The 19,860-nt window shown below is 42.0% G+C and overlaps 1 protein-coding gene across 1 annotated transcript in view; it reads right to left on the bottom strand.

Moving 5' to 3' along the window:
• Positions 1-19,860, bottom strand: part of MYO3B (myosin IIIB) — a gene marked incomplete at its 3' end in the record, with an annotated part of 319,055 nt that overhangs the window by 225,252 nt on the left and 73,943 nt on the right. The window contains exons 4-6 of the mRNA XM_010849415.1: positions 16,580-16,684; positions 16,245-16,344; positions 13,954-14,030 (exon numbers count right to left, since the gene is read on the bottom strand). Coding sequence (XP_010847717.1) covers positions 13,954-14,030; positions 16,245-16,344; positions 16,580-16,684 — 282 coding nt within the window. The remainder of the gene's footprint in view (positions 1-13,953; positions 14,031-16,244; positions 16,345-16,579; positions 16,685-19,860) is intronic.

Genomic DNA, 19,860 nt, shown 5'->3' with positions numbered 1-19,860 from the left:
CTGTGGTGTTGGAGAAGGCTCTGAGAGTCCCTTGGACTGCAAGGAGATCCAACCAGTCCATTCTGAAGGAGGTCAGCCCTGGGGTTTCTTTGGAGGGAATGATGCTAAAGCTGAAACTCCAGTACTTTGGCCACCTCATGCGAAGAGTTGACTCATTGGAAAAGACTCTGATGCTGGGAGGGATTGGGGGCAGGAGGAGAAGGGGACAACAGAGGATGAGATGGCTGGATGGCATCACTGACTCGATGAACGTGAGTCTCAGTGAACTCCGGGAGTTGGTGATGGATAGGGAGGCCTGGTGTGTTGCGATTCATGGGGTCGCAAAGAGTCGGACACGACTGAGCGACTGAACTGAACTGAACTGATCTCTTCTTCCTGTGTAAACCAAGCAACCCCTTCTGCCTGGGTGTTGTCTGAAGCACTGCTTAGGGAAATGCTGATTACCCAGCTTTTTCTATGGTACCAGAATGTTAGTAGTGGATATCACTGGGTCATAGATGCATGGGTAATATATATTTTATTGATTTACTTCTATCAGACTGTTTACATTTTCTAAAATGTCTACAAGGAACACAAATTATTTCTATAACCAAAAAAACAAATTTTGTCTGTTTTTCTGTCTTGAAATGTAAATAAGTACCAGAAAGTTTGCCTTGATCTTCGAAAGGGTGTGGTTACTTCCTGGGGGGTATGTATTGGCTGTGGGGATTCTTCATCAGCAAGTTGACAGGTTAAAGGTGATGTCTTGGTTGTAAAACCAGGGTCGCACAAGTTTAAAAAGAATTCTCTTCTCAACCATACCCCATTCCATTGTAAGCACAAGACTGGGCATAGTACTTTTACTTTCTCAGGCCACCGGAGTCCCATGGAATGCCCCATGATTACAGTTTCATTTCAACCTAGACTAAGAGTAGGGCTTACTGGTAAAGGTGCCAAAACAGGGGTGAGGTCTACCCTCTATCTTTGCAGAAAGACTTGAGCTATAATAACCCGAGAGAACAGTCTCTCCTCATCTCAACGTCTTCATTATCTGGGAAGAGTATCTGTATTAGACTGGATATAAGGGGAATAAAAAGTAGTCAACATATGAACTCCTGCATTCAGAAAACCTAGATTTCTCCAAACTATTTAACTTAAACCATTTATCAAATGACAAATCAAAGAGCTGCTGGGCTGAAATCTCTTTCAATAATGTGATTTTTAACCAAGATTTTCAAGCAAATAATATTACAGTAGCACCATCCACCATAAGGAAAAATGTTTTGCTCTTTTAAAAAATGATTTACAAAACTTAAAAGACAACAGCTGTTATTCAGACTATTTTATTTTTCCACTAATTTTTAAAATGTCATTAAAAATGCAATTAAGTTTGCTTTATATGTTCTGATTTTTCATCTTACTAGAATTGATTGTGTGATCCAAAATTATAACCAAAGGTCAAGATTAAAATTTCAGTCAAGTACACAGGCAAAATGCTGTTATCTCAAGAGCTAAATTCAGCTTAAAAAGAGGCAAAGCAAATAGACCTAAAGCTATTAATCCTTGGCTGACCTTGAGCCCAAAAATACAGTCAACAGACTGGCAAATAAGATGGGCTGAGAAGTAGGTAGGCAAATAGGATTCTTAATTTTGCTTACATAATTCACACAGCATAATTAATAAATGTTATTGATCATAAAGATTTCTAGAATAGAATTTCCCTAGAATTGTAAATTGCAGCTATAAATATTCCAGTGGCAAATATTATTCATCGGTTTTACATACAAACATCTTAAAGTGTTACAAGCTGAGATACTGAATAAGCACATGAAATCTCTTCCCTTGGATGAAATATAACTTCAAGGGAGAATACATTTGAGATTTGAGGGGTTTTTTCCAAAAGGGATGTGGACTAGAAGAACTGAAATTGATGGGGTGGTGCTTTTTTTGGTTCATTCATAAAACTCAAGGCTAGAACTGAATCTATATTCCGTATACTGAGAAACTTCCAGTAATAATTTAAATTATGCTGTTCACATAAATTGAGAAAGGTCTCTAATTAAAATATGATGTTCTGCAAGCCTTTTGTCAGGATTGTAACACTCAGCTTATGACTTGAGAAAAATAAACAAGGTTCAACTTGAACAGACACAGAGCATACGTACACAACACCGCTTCCCACCATGGCGGGCGGAGGAAAGACACAGAGCGCATGTACACAGCGCCGCTTCCCACCATGGCCGGCGGAGGGCAGAGGGGGCTGTTCTGGGTTTGAAGCCAGCACAACACCAATTTTTGTGCTGAAATCCCCCAAAGTCCTGGAAACATATCACTTTTGTGGTTGTTTTTTTGTTATGGACTGTAGCCTACCAGACTTCCCTGTTCATGGGATTTCCCAGGCAAGGATACTGGAGTGGGTTGTCATTTCCTTCTCCAGGACATCTTTCTGACCCAGGAGTCAAACCCGTATCTCCTGCACTGGCAGGTGAATTCATTACCAATGAGCCACTAGGGCAGCCCAACATATTACTTACACTTAACTGGCAAGCCCTGCTCTCAGACTCAGGACCAGTATCACAGAATTCCCCTGTGAAAGCAAAATCAGTGAGCCCAAATTTGTGTATATGTCTTTAGCACTCAAAGACTCTGAAGAAATACATGTGCTTGGAGACCCAGGAGAATCCCACCGCCCTCCCCTAGCAGCTTTCCCCAAATTGGAGATGGATGCTGGAAGGGATCCTAGGATTCATTAACACAATCCCCCTATTTGACAGATGAGGAAACTGAGGTCTTGGAGAATAACTGAGTCACAGAGCTGGTTTGTAGCCAAACCAGGAGCAAAGTCCATGTCTTCTCCATGAGTGAGGCATCTCCCAGGGATTCTTATAATACACAGAATGCTAAGACACTACCAAAGGGATTTCGTGTTCCATCGTAAGCCACAGCCACAGTAACTGCCATACTCTGAGCATGCAGCACTCCCTCCACTTAAGCAGGTTATTTCTACTGCCTCTCACCGCCCCATGCCCTCACTCTTCCTTCCACTGTGCCTTTCCTTTGTCAGCTAGTGATCTAATTCTACCAGAGTAGTTCTACAGTTTCATTCTTTTTACAGCTGTTAGGTCAGGTAGTCTTACCTTAGGGGAGGAAACAGATTCAGAAGGGTTAAGAAACTCTCCCCAAGTTATATAGCCAGTAGGTAACACAACTGAAGCATGAGCCACAATAAGAAACTAATAGGGGGAAGGGATGCGGGTAGTTTTTCTCCTCTACAGTACATCTGAAAAACAGGAAGGGAAGCAAATCGAACAAAACATCTGAATGTTCCCTCATGGGCACACCCCTTTATCTGCACGTGGTCTCTGGGTGATGTCCTCTCCCAGACTGACATCGCCATGCAAACCAGGGCACCCTTGGGAACATCACACAGTCCTAGCAAAGAGTGATTTCCTTTACCTTTTTAAAACCATAAAAGGTATGGAAAAAACCTGGGACATAATAGAGCACCATGAATACAAGTCCCACCTACTCGGGCTTCATGCCCAGCCCAGGCTCCCCTGGGTCCCATTCCTAATGCTGACTGCCCGCCTCCCTCTGCTTTCCTCCCACAGCTCAGGGTCCATCGTTCAGAGGAGCCAGGGCAGCACTGGCCTAGCTGTGAACTCCCTTCCCCTTCCATGGGCCTGAGTCCCTGTTCCTGGGGCAGGGCAGTGGAGGCACTAACCAGAGGGTAGCCACCGGGTGATTTGACTTGGAGCCTAGGAGGAGCAGAGGCGGGCTCTGACATTTCTTCAGCAAACACTTCTGCCCCCGAGGGAACAGTTCTTCATCTTTGGTGGGTGAAGAAGGGGAAACAACAGGTGCCTTGACCTTCCTCACCTCCCCAGAGAGGGGTGGGAGGACAGTCTGGGAATTCGACATGCTCACAGAGGCTATGACTCTGATACGTCTTACTCAGCCCTGAGCAGGAGGCAGATTGGGGTCCCCACGTGCTTCTGCACATCTGGAAGCTGAGGCCTCAAATGGGGTTCTATATTTAGATCTGCCAGGAGGAGGGTGTGGACAAGTCGCCACCACCTCCGGGGCCAGCCCCCCACCTCCACAGTGACAGATGATATATGGTTCTGCAGAGCTCCAGCTGAGAGGGGAGCTGGGGCTGAAGCTGAGGGTGAAACCTGGGGCTGCATTAGTCACTGTGACCCTTCACCCACCGCAGCCCCAAGTGTTTGGGTTGTGCTCCAGGACCCTCAAAGACAGGACCACCCTGGGAATGCAGGTAGGGTCTGCCCCAGAAGGAGAAGGGAGGGAATCCTTGCTTCTCACAGGCTGACCCAGGAACCTGGAGGGAATCAGGGAACACAAATGGCTGCAGAATCTCAGAGATGAATGTTGTGGGGGAAGACACACAGGTCTTTCAGTCAATGATCCAAGGTTCTAAATCCCTCACTTGAATCTCCTGAGCAACCAAAGCCTATATTCCTCACAGTGAAGTGATTGGCATGTGGGGGTCCCAAGAATCTCCAGCCTTTTAAAACAGAGTCAGGTAAAATCGGACCCTGAAAGTCTCACCATTGTCATCACTTCACCCTTACTGAGAGCCTGGAGAAATCCCCTCTTCATTATTCCAGGAACTCCAGGGGCTCGGAATGTGAGAGTGGGAAGAGTCTCTTTCCCCCAGAAACCATCAGTGTTCTCTGAAACACAGAATGGACCTCAGAGGCAGAGACTACCCAGGCCAGTCCTCTCTGAGCTGAGAACAGGGCAGGAAAGGTAGGGTTCAGGCAACAGGCCCCACCATTTTTACAGCACACACTATGATGAGTATGGCAGTAAGCACTTTCAGGACATCATTTCAATTTGTCCTCTGAGGCTGCTTAATTTCCCTTCTCACTTTACCTCTTTTAACTTCTCCCATCTTTCTAATCAGAATATTCAATAACTCGCCTGAGGTCCATAATTAGGTGTGTAAGTAGGGTACCTACTATTTGCTCGCAGGTCTATGACTCCAAAATTTGTGCTCTTATCTTTTCTACCGAAAATGAAGCCATATTAAAGTAACTGAACCACATTCACTTTTTAAAAATGAGTGGCAGGGCTATAACTAAAATTTGCTGCTGCTGCTGCTGCTGCTAAGTCACCTTAGTCATGTCCAACTCTGTGCGACCCCATAGACGGCAGCCTACCAGGCTCCCCCGTCCCTAGGATTCTCCAGGCAAGAACACTGGAGTGGGTTGCCCTTCCCTTCTCCGATGCATGAAAGTGAAAAGTGAAAGTCAAGTTGCTCAGTCATGTCCGACTCTTAGCGACCTCATGGACTTCAGCCCACCAGGCTCCTCCGTCCATAGGATATTCCAGGCAAGAGTACTGGAGTGGGGTGCCATTGCTCTATTCTGAAGAACTTTGCTATTTTACTTTTCCAGATCCTTCTGAGGCATTAATTATACTGATTTCTAGTGCCATGTTGAAATATTGTATTTTCCTCAACATATTAGGAAGTATAATTCTGATCTAAAATAATTTTTAACTTGGAAAAAAAGATATTCATCTTATCTGGTATACTGGTAGTCATAAACAGTTTGCTCTAGTATAGGGGTTAAGAGCAGGGATTTTGGAGCTAAATATCTGAGTTTAAATCCTGGTGTCATCACCTAACAGCTGTCCAAGGACAAGAACTTTCTGTGACTTATTTACTTTCTCTAAAACACTGAGCCAGTAATAGCAGTAATTTCATGGGGTTGCTGTAAGGATTACAAATGAATTAATTCATACAAAGCATTTAGTGCCTGGCTCATAGTAAGCACTCAACAAATGCTATTAATTCTTATTGGGTACCAAACCCATTAGCTAGAGCTTAGGGAACAAAATGGTAATAATGACAACAATAATATTTCAGCTCTGTAGTGGTTTATGACTTTCTCAGCCCATCAACACAAACCATCTCATTCGTCATCTCTATTCCTGGCAGTGCCAAAGGAAATAGCATTATTGTATCGTTTAGCTAAGAATGGCATAATTAATGAAGGCAAGAGTGGTTGCAAAAAGCCTGTGATATTTCTGCATTGGTGTAAGCTGGTTGTTATGGCAACCATCCCCTGTCAACGACCCTTTGCCAAGCAGAGAGAGATCCATTTTTGGAGCCGTCACAGCACATCTGTTTCTCTGCTCAGCTGATTAGCTCTTGTTTGCAACAACCAGCAGATGGAAGTAAAAATGAAAAAAAAATTTTCTAAAAAGAAGCAAATGTTTATTTCATCCACAATTCTGCTTTCTAATACAGAAACAGACTTTGGCTGTTTTAGGAAGACACCACGTAAACTGGACGCTTAATCTATAGGCTGCTTCTCTCCTTGGTGAGAGGGAAAAGTGTACTCAACCTATAAATTACAGGTGATAGGTCCTTCGTGTAAGTCTTTTAAAATGATGTGGCTCATACTCCAGTTTCAGAATGTTCTTCTACCACCCCTCCGTCTCTGCACGGCTTTGACAGAGGAGCCAGCTCAGCACGCACGTTCCTCACCATACGTCCCATATGAAAACACTGAAGCTGAAGAACACAAGGCCAGTGGACTAGGACACCTGAATTCTGGGGTCAAATATGGTCTGAACTAGCTCAAAGAGTATCTTCTCTCTGCCTTCGTTTCCTCACCTGTAAAATGGCACTTGGATTCCCATGCTCTCTGAAAAGTCAAAGAGCTCCAGTACTTACCAGATATGGGAATCTGGACACAATATCTCCTACACCTCTTTGAGCCTCATTTTCCTTAGTGGTAAAATGAAGAAAATAGTATCTACTCCAGAGGGCCATTGTGAGAATGAAATAAAACAACATACTAAAAAAGCACCCATCCTAGTCCCAGTGCATTCACGGGTAGAGCCTCAGTAACTGCAAGTGTTCTTCCCGCTGTATGCTTGCTGAGCAGGTGAAATATTCAAACTATCGGCCAACCAGCTACACATGGCCCTGAAGCTGGTTCTTAAGACACCCTTCTTCCTAGACATTATCCCCTGGATATGCTGGGCTGTTAGGAAATCTGGGTGTCCAGGGAAAGAGACAGGCACTTCTGGTGGCCAAAGAGTACTCTAGAGGTTCTGGATGGCAGCCACCTCCCATCTAGGACAAAAGTATTTCAATATTTTAACAATCAACATGGTCCCACCCGTGCTTCCCAGCTAACTGTAAGGCATTATTTTAACAGAGTCTACAAATATCCTCAATAAAAACAATAATGATGATCTTGGTCACTTTCTTTGGTTTTCAATCATTTATAAATACTCAGTTTAATTCTTCAGTACCTGTGATGGTAGGAAAGGTAGATTAAGGATCAACTAGTCCTATACCCCTGCCATCACCATAAACATAAATCAGGCTTGTGTGCCTTTCTGCTATGAACCAGGATATTATCTGGCAGATGTTCAATGCAAACACTGGCCAAGCAATCCAATACTGACAGTGGGCATGGGCTGTATTGGAAGTGCCTGAGTTCACTGAGTCACAACCCAAAGATTCCAGTTACTGTTACCCACCTGCTAAGTCGCTTCAGTCATGTCCTACTCTATGCGACCCCATAGACGGCAGCCCACCAGGCTCCCCCGTCCCTGGGATTCTCCAGGCAAGAACACTGGAGTGGGTTGCCATTTCCTTCTCCAATGCATGAAAGTGAAAAGTGAAAGTGAAGTTGCTCAGTCGTGTCCGACTCTTCACGACCCCATGGACTACAGCCTACCAGGCTCCTCCGTCCATGGGATTTTCCAGGCAAGAGTACTGGACTGGGGTGCCATTGCCTTCTCAAGTTACCCACCTACCCACCCAGTGTTCCTGAGCACTTAGCCTGGCAGAGCCTTAGATTCCTTCTCTATAAAAGCAATGTCATCATGCCTAACTGGCATCTTCACAGGTAGCAAGCGCTTAAAAACAATATTTGTAAAAGTTCTATGCATATGTGAGATGTTACTATTCATATTATTATAAGAAACTGGCTGTCAGGAGACAGTGATGGAGAAAAGAAGCAATAAACATGGGTAAAGGGAGGATCGTGTGAGTTAACGCAGTTCTCCCTTTACAGGTGTTTTATATATACATATATATATAAGAGACAAGCCACAGTCACAGGCAAGGAGGGAGATCAGAGGCTCACTGTTAATTAGGTTGAGGGAAGTGACCTACACCAAGCATCTCGGAAATAATCCCAAAATACCTGACCAGAGAGCAGGTAGAATAGCACAGAATCCTCAAGGTGTTGAGGCTCCATGTGAGAAGGCAGTACATCCAGAAGAACATTGGTACATTCTAGCACATACACAAAGAACTGTGTTTGCCTCAAAGACCTAAGGCTGAGCAAGAAGGGTGTGTGTGTGTGTGTGTGTGTGTGCATGTGTGTGTGCATGTGTGCAGACAGGCAAAGCTGAGCTAACTAACCTAGCACCTGTAACATGAGGATCTGTAGATTCAAAATGACTGGCTGATTACCTTAGAAATCTGAATTATTTACTACAGAGGAGGAGTGCTAAGTATTCTGGAGAGTTGTTACAGGTTGAATTGTGTCCTCCAAGAAAGATACGTTAAGGTGTTAGCTCCCAGGACCTCAGAATGTGAAATTACTTGAAAATAGGGTTGCTGCAGATGTAATTGATTAAAGTGAGGTCATACTGGAGCAGAATGGGTCCCTAATCCAGTATTACTGGTGTCCTTATAACATGATGGCCACGTGAAAGCGAATACACAGGGAGAATGCAATATGATTCAGTTCAGTTCAGTCACTCAGTCGTGTCCGACTCTTGGTTTCTAATGCTAGCATCTTTCTTTCCCATTTAAAATCATCTTGCTGAGTCACAGTATGCTACTGACATGCTCAGTTTGTTTAAAAAAAAAAAAGAAAAAATTCTATTGATATTGACTTCTAGAATAACTCTTACTATGCCAGCCAATAACTCCCCAGTAGCACTGTTGCAAAGTACTATAATATTAAGGGCACCCCCTGGGATTTTTCTTCTCCTACATGGCTGAGTTGGTACCACTTTCACTCAGCATCTTTCAGCCTTCCTAGTGTCTACATGAGGTGGCAAGAGAAAGTAAGTGGAGAGTGTTGTGAATATGATGATTCATGGTGCAGCTTCGAGCTGCCCTGGTAAACTGCTGTTTGGACTGAAAGTCAACCCTTGACGGTGGTCTGGTCACATGTCATCAGCTACCTGGTTTGAAGCCTATAGCCTATTTGAATTATTATAGATGTTGGAGTTACTCAGGCTGGTGAAATCAAAATGCAAATGCAACAGGGAAAAAAATAATTTGGTTCAATTTCTCAGAAATAAAATAGAGGCTTCCCTGGTGACCCGCTGGTAAAGAATCTGCCTGCCAATGCTGGAGATACAAGTTCAATCCTTGAACCGGGAAGATCCCACATGTTGAGCAGCAGCTAAGCCAATGCATCACAACTACTCTAGAGCCCAGGAGCCACAACTGCTAAGCTCACGTGCTGCAACTACTGAAGCCCACATGACCTGGAACCAGTGCTTCACAACAAGAGAAGCCGCCACAGGAGAAGCCTGCACAATACAGCTAGAGAGTAACTCCCGCTCACTGCAACTAGAGAAAAGCCCAAGCAGCAATGAAGGCCCAGCACAGCCAAAAATTAAATAAATTATACAAAATAAAATAGGATCAAGGATCTTTCAACTGTGTTTTCAAAGTAAAGGCACTGTGGCATGCAATCGTTTTATTCCACTGGCACTGGCATTACATGCATTGCTGTCATATTTAATCTGCTGCTGCTGCTAAGTCGCTTCTAACTTAGTGCAACCTCATAAACGGCAGGCTCCCGTCCCTGGGATTCTCCAGGCAAGAACACTGGAGTGGGTTGCCATTTCCTTCTCCAATGCATGAAAGTGAAAAGTGAAAGTGAACTTGCTCAGTCGTGTCTCTTAGCGACCCCATGGACTGCAGCCTACCAGGCTCCTCCGCCCATAAGATTTTCCAGGCAAGAGTACTGGAGTGGGTTGCCATTGCCTTCTCCCATATTTAATCTAAATATCACTTATTCACATAAGCAGAAATGAAAGCATGTTAAGGTCAATATACTATGCAGGCCACCATATAAAGACAATATCCATTTGAACCATTACTGATTATCCTTTCAAGGACTCCTCTTGACCCAAACCCTGACCTCACAGAAGGACAGTATAAGTTTGTTGAAAGGAACACTAGTGAAAGTCGCTCAGTCCTGTCTGACTCTTTGCGACCCCATGGACTATACAGTCCATGGAATTCTCCAGGCTAGAATACTAGAGAGGGTAGCCTTTCCCTTCTCCAGGGGATCTTCCCAACTCAGGGATCAAACCCAGATCTCCTGTATTGCAGGCAGATTCTTTACAGCTGAGCTACAAGGTAAGCCCAAGAATACTGGAGTGGGTCACCTATCCCTTCTCCAGTGGATCTTCCCAACCCAGGAATTGAATTGGGGTCTCCTGCATTGCAAGTGGATTCTTTACAACTGAACAATCAGAGAAGCCCAAAAGGAAAACTACTCAGCCATAAAAAAAAAGAATGAAATAATGTCATTTGCAGCAACATGGATGGAACCACAGATTATTATATTAAGTGACGTAAGTCAGAAGGAGAAAGACTAATACCATATGATATCACTAATATGTGGAATCTAAAATATGATATTAATGAACTTATCACCCAAACAGAAACAGAATCACAGACAAAGAGAATAGTCTTAGGGTTGCCAAGGGGGTGAGTGGGTAGGGGAGGATGGACTGGGAGTTTGGGGTTAACATGCAAACTATTATATATAGAATAGACAAAAAACAAGGACCTACTGTATAGCACAGAAAGCTATAATCAATATCCTGTAATAAACCATAATAGAAAAGAATATGAAAAAGAATATATATGTGTATAATTGAATCACTACTGAAATTAATACAACATTGTTAGTCAACTATACTTCAATAAAATAATTTTTTTTAAGTTTGTTGAATGGAACTGACAAATGTAAGATTCTTCCTATGGACATTCTTGTAGCAGTCATGGAGCAGAAAGACTCTGGGGAATAAAAACGTGAGGACAGTGTAGGACTCAGTCCCAGGAGCTGCAGCCTGGTCCCAAAGTGTCTTGGATGCAACACACATTCTGAGAGAACCTCTGAGTCATACTCAGGAACTGGGCACTTGGCTCCTGAGAGGCACTCTCAAGGTCTCCATACCATAATCTGCCTGCTCCTCAATTTATCCACTACAGCAGGCAAGATGCAACACTAGCCTTTGCCTGATAAGAAGGGAACCAGTTCCAGGCAATCTGGGCAACAGAAGTTCACCATGGGCCACTAAACTGCCCCTAGTAGAAACATTCCACATATTTTCTTCAACCCAGCTGAAACCTAAAAGTCACAAACACTTCATGAGAAATGTATAAAGCCAAGAGCAGCTTTCCCTTTTCTGTGTTCTGTGGTTCTGAGAACACCAACTTGCTGAAGGCTGGAATGGGAATACCATCTTCTGACTTATGCCACCCTAAATAAGAATTGAGTGGCCTCAGTTATGCTTTCCTTTAACAGTAAATCGACCAAAATCAACAAAGCAATGTGTGAATATCAATAGTAATAAAGCCCTCCTCAGTCTACCCTCCAAACTCATCTTCTCCTTGATTTTTCCTTTTTAACCAATATATTCGTCCATTCAACAGATGCACATTAAGCTCCTACTCTATACCAAGCACTACACTGAGAACCTAGCATCCCAAGTCCCTGCTAGAGTTTGGAGTTCAGTTAGAAGACCTGCTTGTCAATAACTATAGTACAATGGTCATATCTTGCTAATGGAGAGCGTAAAGGCTGCAGTGGACACTCAGGGAAAAGAGACTCATTGTTGGCCAAGGATAAGGATGGTTTCCTAGGGGAATAGCATTTAAGAGAGACTTGAAGATTGAGGCAGAGACATTACTTTGCCAACAAAGGTCCATCTAGTCAAGGCTATGGTTTTTCCAGTGGTCATGTATGGATATGAGAGTTGGACTGTGAAGAAAGCTGAGCACTGAAGAATTGATGCTTTTGAACTGTAGTGTTGGAAAAGACTCTTGAGAGTCCCTTGGACTGCAAGGAGATCCAACCAGTCCATCCTAAAGGAGATCAGTCCTGGGTGTTCATTGGAAGGACTGATGCTAAAGCTGAAACTCCAATACTTTGGCCACCTCATGCAAAGAGTTGACTCATTTAAAACGACCCTGATGCTGGGAAAGATTGAGGGCAGGAGGAGAAGGGGACGACAGAGGATGAGATGGCTGGATGGCATCACCGACTCTATGGACATGAGTTTGGGTGAACTCTGGGAGTTGCTGATGGACAGGGAGGCCTGGTGTGCTGCAACTCATGGGGTCGCAAAGAGTCGGACACAGCTGAGTGACTGAACTGAACTGAACTGAAGATTGAGGAGGAAAGTTGCAGAGCTCTGAAGTCCACTCCAGATGATGTAACAATATATAGAAAGGTTTAAAGAAATGATATATAAGGACAGATTTGGGGAATTACTTGTTTTTCCACTACTGCTGAGGCATTAAAAAAAAAGTAAATTGGGGAAAAGTAACCTGAGATGAGGTTGGACAGCAGAGAGGCTTGAATGTGAATGGCTTCATTCCTCATCCAAAGGAATGTTGACTTTGTCCTATAGTGTTTCTCAAAGTAGAGTTCATGAGATCCCTATGAAAATTTTTATGGTTTGCCTTTGTTTCAGTTGGAGAAGGCGATGGCACCCCACTCCAGTACTCTAGCCTGGAAAATCCCATGGATGGAGGAGCCTGGTGGGCTGCAGTCCATGGGGTCACGAAGAGTTGGACATGACTGAGTGACTTCATTTTCACTTTTGTTTCAATGATAATTTTATATGTAATAATGAAATGGGAGAAGTTGCAGTAAAAAAAAACGTGTTCCAGATTATCTGGATGGTCATTTGCTACAAAACTTCAATGCCCATATTTATTTTTATTATGAAGCTGTCATCAAGTCAACAGAGATGTGCCGGTTAGAGGCCAAAGGAGATGCTATTTAAACAAGGAGATCACACAGCTGAGACAGAGTAAAGCGATGGGAGAACTGGATCACCACACGGTATGCAGTAATAAGAATGACAAAGTAACTCAAAGTAATCCATGCTGTCATGCTCTGAAATGGATTCACACTGCAAAGGACAACTAAGTTTCACAAAACAATGTCATTTGTCTCATTAAATTAAAACTGTTAATTTTAATGTTGCTGGCTTTGTAGTTTTTCATAATACATTTCCCCCCATCTCTAAGGAGATGACTACACAAGTCCTCTTATTAACAGAGGGCATTTGCTTGATCCCAGGCCGGAGTGCTGTGGAATTCAATGCTGACCTGACAAGCAAAGCTGTAGCTGTGCTTCAGGGTCTGTTGGTATCTAGCCTGGAAATTCTGCAAACTTTTAAATGTGTCATTTCACAGAGGATTTTGTGGTGATGCCAGAACTAAAAATTAGACCCAAATCCCAGGTTTCACTAGAGATAAAAAAAAGCACACAAGAGAAGTTGTTATGTATCCAGTATTAAAAAAAAAAATAGCTAGGACTATGGCATATTGTTCTGAAGGCCACCTGGAACTGAAATCTGTCTCTTCATTGAGCCATGTGTCACTGGGTCTGCCTCTATCCAGGGAAGGTGACCTCTGCTAATTTACACAATGGTGGGATGAACTTGCCAAGCCATGACCCTTGGAGAACATGGTGTCTTCTGGAGGAGGCCTTTTTTCTAACTGACTGAAGGTATTCTATGGGCCTCTGTCACTTAGTCCTGAGATTAAGTGTCATCACTCTTACCCACCAAATCAGAACTCCCACAGTTCAATGAGGATAAAGGATTTCCTTCTTGCTGAAAGTTTTGTGAAGTGTGTGACTTTCCCATAAAAAAGGCATAGTACCAAGGCTTTCAACAAATACACAGAAATAGATGCCCTCTGCTCACCTCAGGGGCCATCCAGAATGGGGTGCCAACAGATGTGTTTCTCCGTAGACGTGTACTGGTGAGTTGAGCTGAGACACCTACAAGAAAAGCGTGTCATAATTCAGCAGCGAGCAGACGATGCTAGACCAGGGCTGACAAACTTCTTCCATAGAGGGTCAGACAGCAAATATCTTAGACTTTGTGAGCTTAAGGCCTGTCACAACTACTCAACTCTGCAAAAGCAGCTCAGATAACACAAAAGCAAATGAGTGTGGTTGTGTTTTCGCAAAAATTTATTTAGGGATGCATATCATTTTCACGTATCATGCTCTTCTTTTGATTTTTTCCCCAACTGTTAAAAAATATAAAAATCCTTCTTAGTTCATAGGGTGAACAAAAATGGGACACAGGTCAGACTTGACTCACAGGCTGTAGTTTGCCAAACACTGTAGATATGAGCATTTATCACTCTGTCTAAATCACTAGGATATTTTTTTTTCTAGTGAATATTTCTATCCGTACTGCTGCAAAATTGGAATCAAAAGAAAGCATCGAGAACTAGGATTAACCCCAAATACCTTCCTACTATATTTCCAAAATATTTCAGGTGATATCTAAAAATGGTGCTTCATTTGATGGAGGAAGAAAATTGGCATGTATTATCTATAATTGAACATCAGTGTAGACATAAAAAATTTTCAGTGCTTTATCTTACCTAGAAGGCTGGAAACCTGTCAAGAAAAATACACTTGTCAAATGGAAAAAGAAATAGACTAAGACTATTATTATCTAGGGCTCAATGTCGAGGACTTGAATTTTAATATAATTCCCATGTACTTTGTTTTAGTCTTTGGTCAGTTCTCTTTTTTATGCCACAACAGATATAAAGGTGAATTGGATTAGCAGTCAGAAGCCCTGTTTCCCATAGCAATTATGCCTTTTCCTATTAGACCTCAAGCAGACAACCTCACAATGAGTCTCAGTTTTCTCACCTTTAAACTGGGGACAATACTGCTCATTACACCTAACACAAAGAGCTCTTAAACCTCAAGTAAGGGAACAACTGTGAAAATGACATAAATTTTGAAAATGAAAAGCATTTGTAAAATGGAAAGCATTTTACAAATATAAGGTACTGTTTTATACCAAGCAGAAATCTACCACAGCCCTTAAGACAATGACAATAGTTGCCACTAATGTTGTCAATAAGAACTAAAAAACTTGGATACATGTGCTCATCAGCAAAGAACATATCTTTAAGAACATTAGGCATAGATTTGCCAACTACCATGGGTTGTTTTTTGAGGGTAGTTTCACTAACTGCTTGCATTATTTACTCTTTATTAGGAAGCCAGAGAGGGTTCTTTAAACTCTATTTAAACACCCTAAAACTTTTCTTTGCTTTTTTAAAAAACAGACCAATTACTTAGTGCAATTTCATTTATCTTTGAGTAATTTCTTCTGAGCAAATGATTCACTGATACATTTTAACACTAAATTCTTTCTTACCAATAAAGCAATGAACATACAAAATCATCTTTTCTCCTCCTATGCTGACACTGAAAAAGAACATTTTAAAAAGTGCTTCTGTAAATGTTTTCTCATTATTTATAGCAGTCATGCTGAAGGACTAACTGTTGTTAAATTCATTTAGAAGATTAAACCATTTGATAAACTTAAAAAGGAAAATCAAATGGTTTGTTGGATTCAATACAAGGAGTGTTGTAAGGAGATATTAATAGTTCTCTGGCCTTAGGTGATATAACTCTGTTTCCTCTCACCCTTCCATTTCTTGTTAATGTTTCCAGTTCAACCAGCCTCACATGTAGCAGCAATAATCACAATTTAAAGGGATGTTAGTTTCCAGACCCAAAGGTGTATTTTACCTTCTGCTCACAGGGAATTAGTATGCCTGAGGCTAGAGAAAGTCATTTAAAAGACCAAACGGTTTTCTCATTTCATATGCAAAAGAATAATAGACAAAATGTAAATTATAGACAATTGCCCTGAGTTGTGAAATCCTTCTCAACAAACCAAAGTTTTTCCCATCAAATTTTTCTTTTGAAACACTTTCATATTCTCTCTTTAATAAAATTGCTTCTAAAGCTGAAAATAGATTAACAAACAGCATCTCCTAGGGTGATCCATCTGGTGAACCCCGCTCCCCACCCCGACTCTCCAGCCTGTGCGTCACTGGAAAGGCCCTCAGCCTTTGGTGTAGAAGAGAGGCCCCAGTCTTCTGAGATCACAATAAATGGCTGCCTTTGGCTAAACTGCACACATCAAGAAAACAAACGACAAGCCGTCATTACCAAAGTCAACGAGCTTAACTCCTCCTTCTGTTGTCAGAAGAATGTTATTCCCCTTGACATCACGGTGGATGATTCGGTTATTGTGCAAATGCTGAAGGCCCTTCATGGAGTCCCATCACCACCAAACAACAGGAAAGAGAAAAGGAAAATTTGCAACGGTTAGTTTTAAACAATTACCCTACTATTAAAATCTAATCAAAGTCCATATTAGGCTACACCTCCCTGCTGTTAATACACCTTGCATATTATAGAGCAGTTTCCCCTTGTTAGTATGCTGTGGGGAGCCAACCAATGACAAACTGCCCCCTCGACCCCACCTTGAAGGACGTCCTTACCAAGAGGGCCCCATATAAGATGTATGAGATCACTGCTTCGTCCAACCGCTGGTTGCACCTAAGTAGACTTTTGACAAGCTCGGTGACTGAGCCCCCATTACACAGCTGCAAGAGGAGGTGCCGGGGAGAGAGACAGCAGGAGCATACATACAAAAAGAAAAGAAAAAAGACATTAGGAAAAGCCCACCAATTACTGACCTCAAGTAGTAAATTTGCAAATCACAAAACTCTAGGTTGGAACAATGAAACTTCACATTTCCATTGCACAAATCTAGTTCTCTGTGTGTATGTGTTTGCGTATATTTATTCAAGGTGATGACTTATGATTGAAAATACAAGTCCAAAAAAGTTGACTTCTTTCTCAAGTTAAATAGCAAAGCACAAGACATTATTTAGACATTAAAAAGAGAATGCATATAATAATCATGGTGAGTTGTTATTGGAAATTTTACATGAATACTGTCTGTTTAAACACACACACACACACACATGCAGTTTGAAGGAAAGACAAAGTCAAGATGAATGCCCTTGATTCTTGGGAGGGGATAAATTTTATTTCAAATCTTGTCTCCAGTGCTGGCACTGCAGACACCAGACGCCCAACCAGCAGCTCTTTCTAGAGTTGCTACTGCATGTCAGATTTATGGAATGGAGCCGCATCATATGTTCATTTAACCTTTTCATATTCAACTTTAGAAGCTCAGCAACTTTATGCTCTTTTTTTCCCCTGTAATTAAAAACATTCTAAAAGTACAGCTTTCATATTTGCTCTCTGTTATAGAATATACCGAGATTTTAGATACATAAACTAGGCATATTATTTTTTCACAGCAACTTAAGGGTTTTCAAGGATAATTTTGACTAAATGCAGAAGGCAATGTGTAGGTTTGGGTGTGCTATATGCCATTTTAAATCAAGGGTTCTTAAGTGGTTTGAGCAGGGCTTGTATATACCTTGAAACTGTAGGCAGCATGTTGTATATTCATCTTGTACTTTCCTGCTGAGAAAATTCACAGCTTTTGTCAGATGTGCAGAGCCATCCTTGTCCATATAAAGTCAAGACCCTGATTTAGAGACCTAGGTTTCCTCCTGGCACTTTGTGTGTAATTTGAGAAAGAGTTAACTAGTGAACAGTGGGCGTCCCCGGTTGTGGCTGCTTGAGTCAACTGGCTTTTTGTAAGCAAGGCAATCTGAGGGAGCACAGATTAGCACCTTTCCTAAAAGAAGACACTCTTTATCAAGGGAATAGTACATTAAGATCTATTTGACTCTAATTACAAACATTTGCAAGGTTTTAATAAATGGTGAGGAAATGTTTTTGTTTGATGAATGTATCTCTTCTTGCTACATACATGGCAGATACCTTGCCCACACATTAAGAATCAAGATAAGCTGAAACTTATCTGAATCTGCCCATGTTTTAAAAAACTTAAGCTGAATCTGCCCATGTTTTTACCATGTAAGTTGCTCACAAACACTATTCAACTAAAAATCCAATATAGAATTGTTTGTGGGGGCTGAGTTGCTTCTGACTCTTTACGACTCCATGGACTGCAGCCCGCCAGGCTCCTCTGTCCATGGGATTCTGAAGGCAAGAACATTGGAGTCAGTTGCCATGCCTCCTCTATGTGATCTTCCCAACCCAGGGACCAAAACCTCATCTCCTGCATCTTCTGCAGTGGCAGGCAGTTTCTTTACCACTAGTGCCACCTGGGAAGCCCCAGTATAGAATTAGGAATCTTTAATAAAACTATGATAAATCACTATCTCTCAGAAAGGATTCCCTCCTGAATCCTTGAACACTGAATCCTGAACAGTGAAATGCACTGAAGGCTATAGTGGTCTGGGATTTTATAAGTGTCCTCAGAATCCTCTCTCCACCAATGTTTGGTGTAACTTGCTAAATCAACACCAACACTTCTCATGACCATAATATTGAGTACCAGCATAATTTCTTCCAAAGGATTCCACATTCTTTTTATTTCAACTATGTCTTAACATAACCCTGAAGGGCACATAACATTCAATGTTCAATCTAATATTCTCTTGAACAGTGAATGCATTTTCAGTGTCATGATTCATAGAAGAATCTTAAAAGCTAAACTTTCAATAAACATAAAACAATTTTCTCAGGACTCCTCCAATTAGATTTTACATTTCAAGGGAACAAAAACAGGAAAACTGAACATAGAGTCAAATGATGATCATGTAAGAATGCAGAACATGACAGAAGGGATGTTTTGGACCCACAAAAAAAAGTCCTTCCGAGGCTGATGGCATAGAGCTTGGAGAGCTTGAGAGAGTAAGATTAGGGTGGGGATGCTCCTTTTTGGAAGTGGGAGTTGTATAAAGGAATAATGATGATGAAACTACTTCATATGAACCTCTTTTATTCAGAAATGTGCAGGGAGACCTCCTCACAGGAGCCTCATGCCAACAAAGCAGTGTCCGTGCTGTACAAGATCCACCAAGCCTGGGATTCTAACTGTCCCTACACCTGACCTGCCTCCTGAGAAGGCTGTATGCAGGACAAGAAGCAACAGTTAGAACCAGACATGGAACAACGGACTGGTTCCAAATTGAGAAAGGAGTACATCAAGGCTGTATATTGTCACCTGCTTATTTAACTTCTATGCAGAATACATCATGCGAATGTCAGGCTGGATGAAGCACAAGCTGGAATCAAGATTGCTGGGAGAAATATCAACAACTTCGGATATGCAGATGATACCACTTTAATGGCTGAAAGCGAAGAGGAATTTAAGAGCCTCTTGATAAAGGTTAAAGAGGAGAGTGAAAAAGCTGGCTTAAAACTCAGCATTCAAAAAACTAAGATCATGGCATCTGGTCCCATCATGTCATGGCAAATAGGTGGGGAAACAATGGAAACCGTGACATTTTCTTGGGCTCCAAAATCACTGTGGATGGTGACTGCAGCCATGAAATTAAAATATGTTTGTTCCTTGGAAGAAAAGCAATGACAAACCTAGACAGTGTATTAAAAAGCAGAGACATTACTTTGCCAACAAAGGTCAGTATAGTCAAAGCCATGGATTTTCCAGTAGTCATGTATGGATGTGAGAGTTGGACCATAAAAAAGGCTGAGCACCAAAGAATCGATGCCTTTGAACTGTGGTGTTGGAGAAGACTCTTGAGAGTCCCTTGGACAGCAAGGAGACCAAACCAGTCAATCCTAAAGAAAATCAACCCTGAATATTCATCAGGAGGACTAATGCTGAAACTCCAATACCTTGGCCACCTGATGTGAAGAGCCTACTCAT

Source organism: Bison bison, unplaced genomic scaffold (assembly GCF_000754665.1).
Source record: "Bison bison bison isolate TAMUID 2011002044 unplaced genomic scaffold, Bison_UMD1.0 scf7180017864282, whole genome shotgun sequence".
NCBI classification, from domain to species: domain Eukaryota; kingdom Metazoa; phylum Chordata; class Mammalia; order Artiodactyla; family Bovidae; genus Bison; species Bison bison.
The sequence above is the reverse complement of the archived record's forward strand: the minus strand, read 5'-3'. Positions and strand labels throughout refer to the sequence as shown.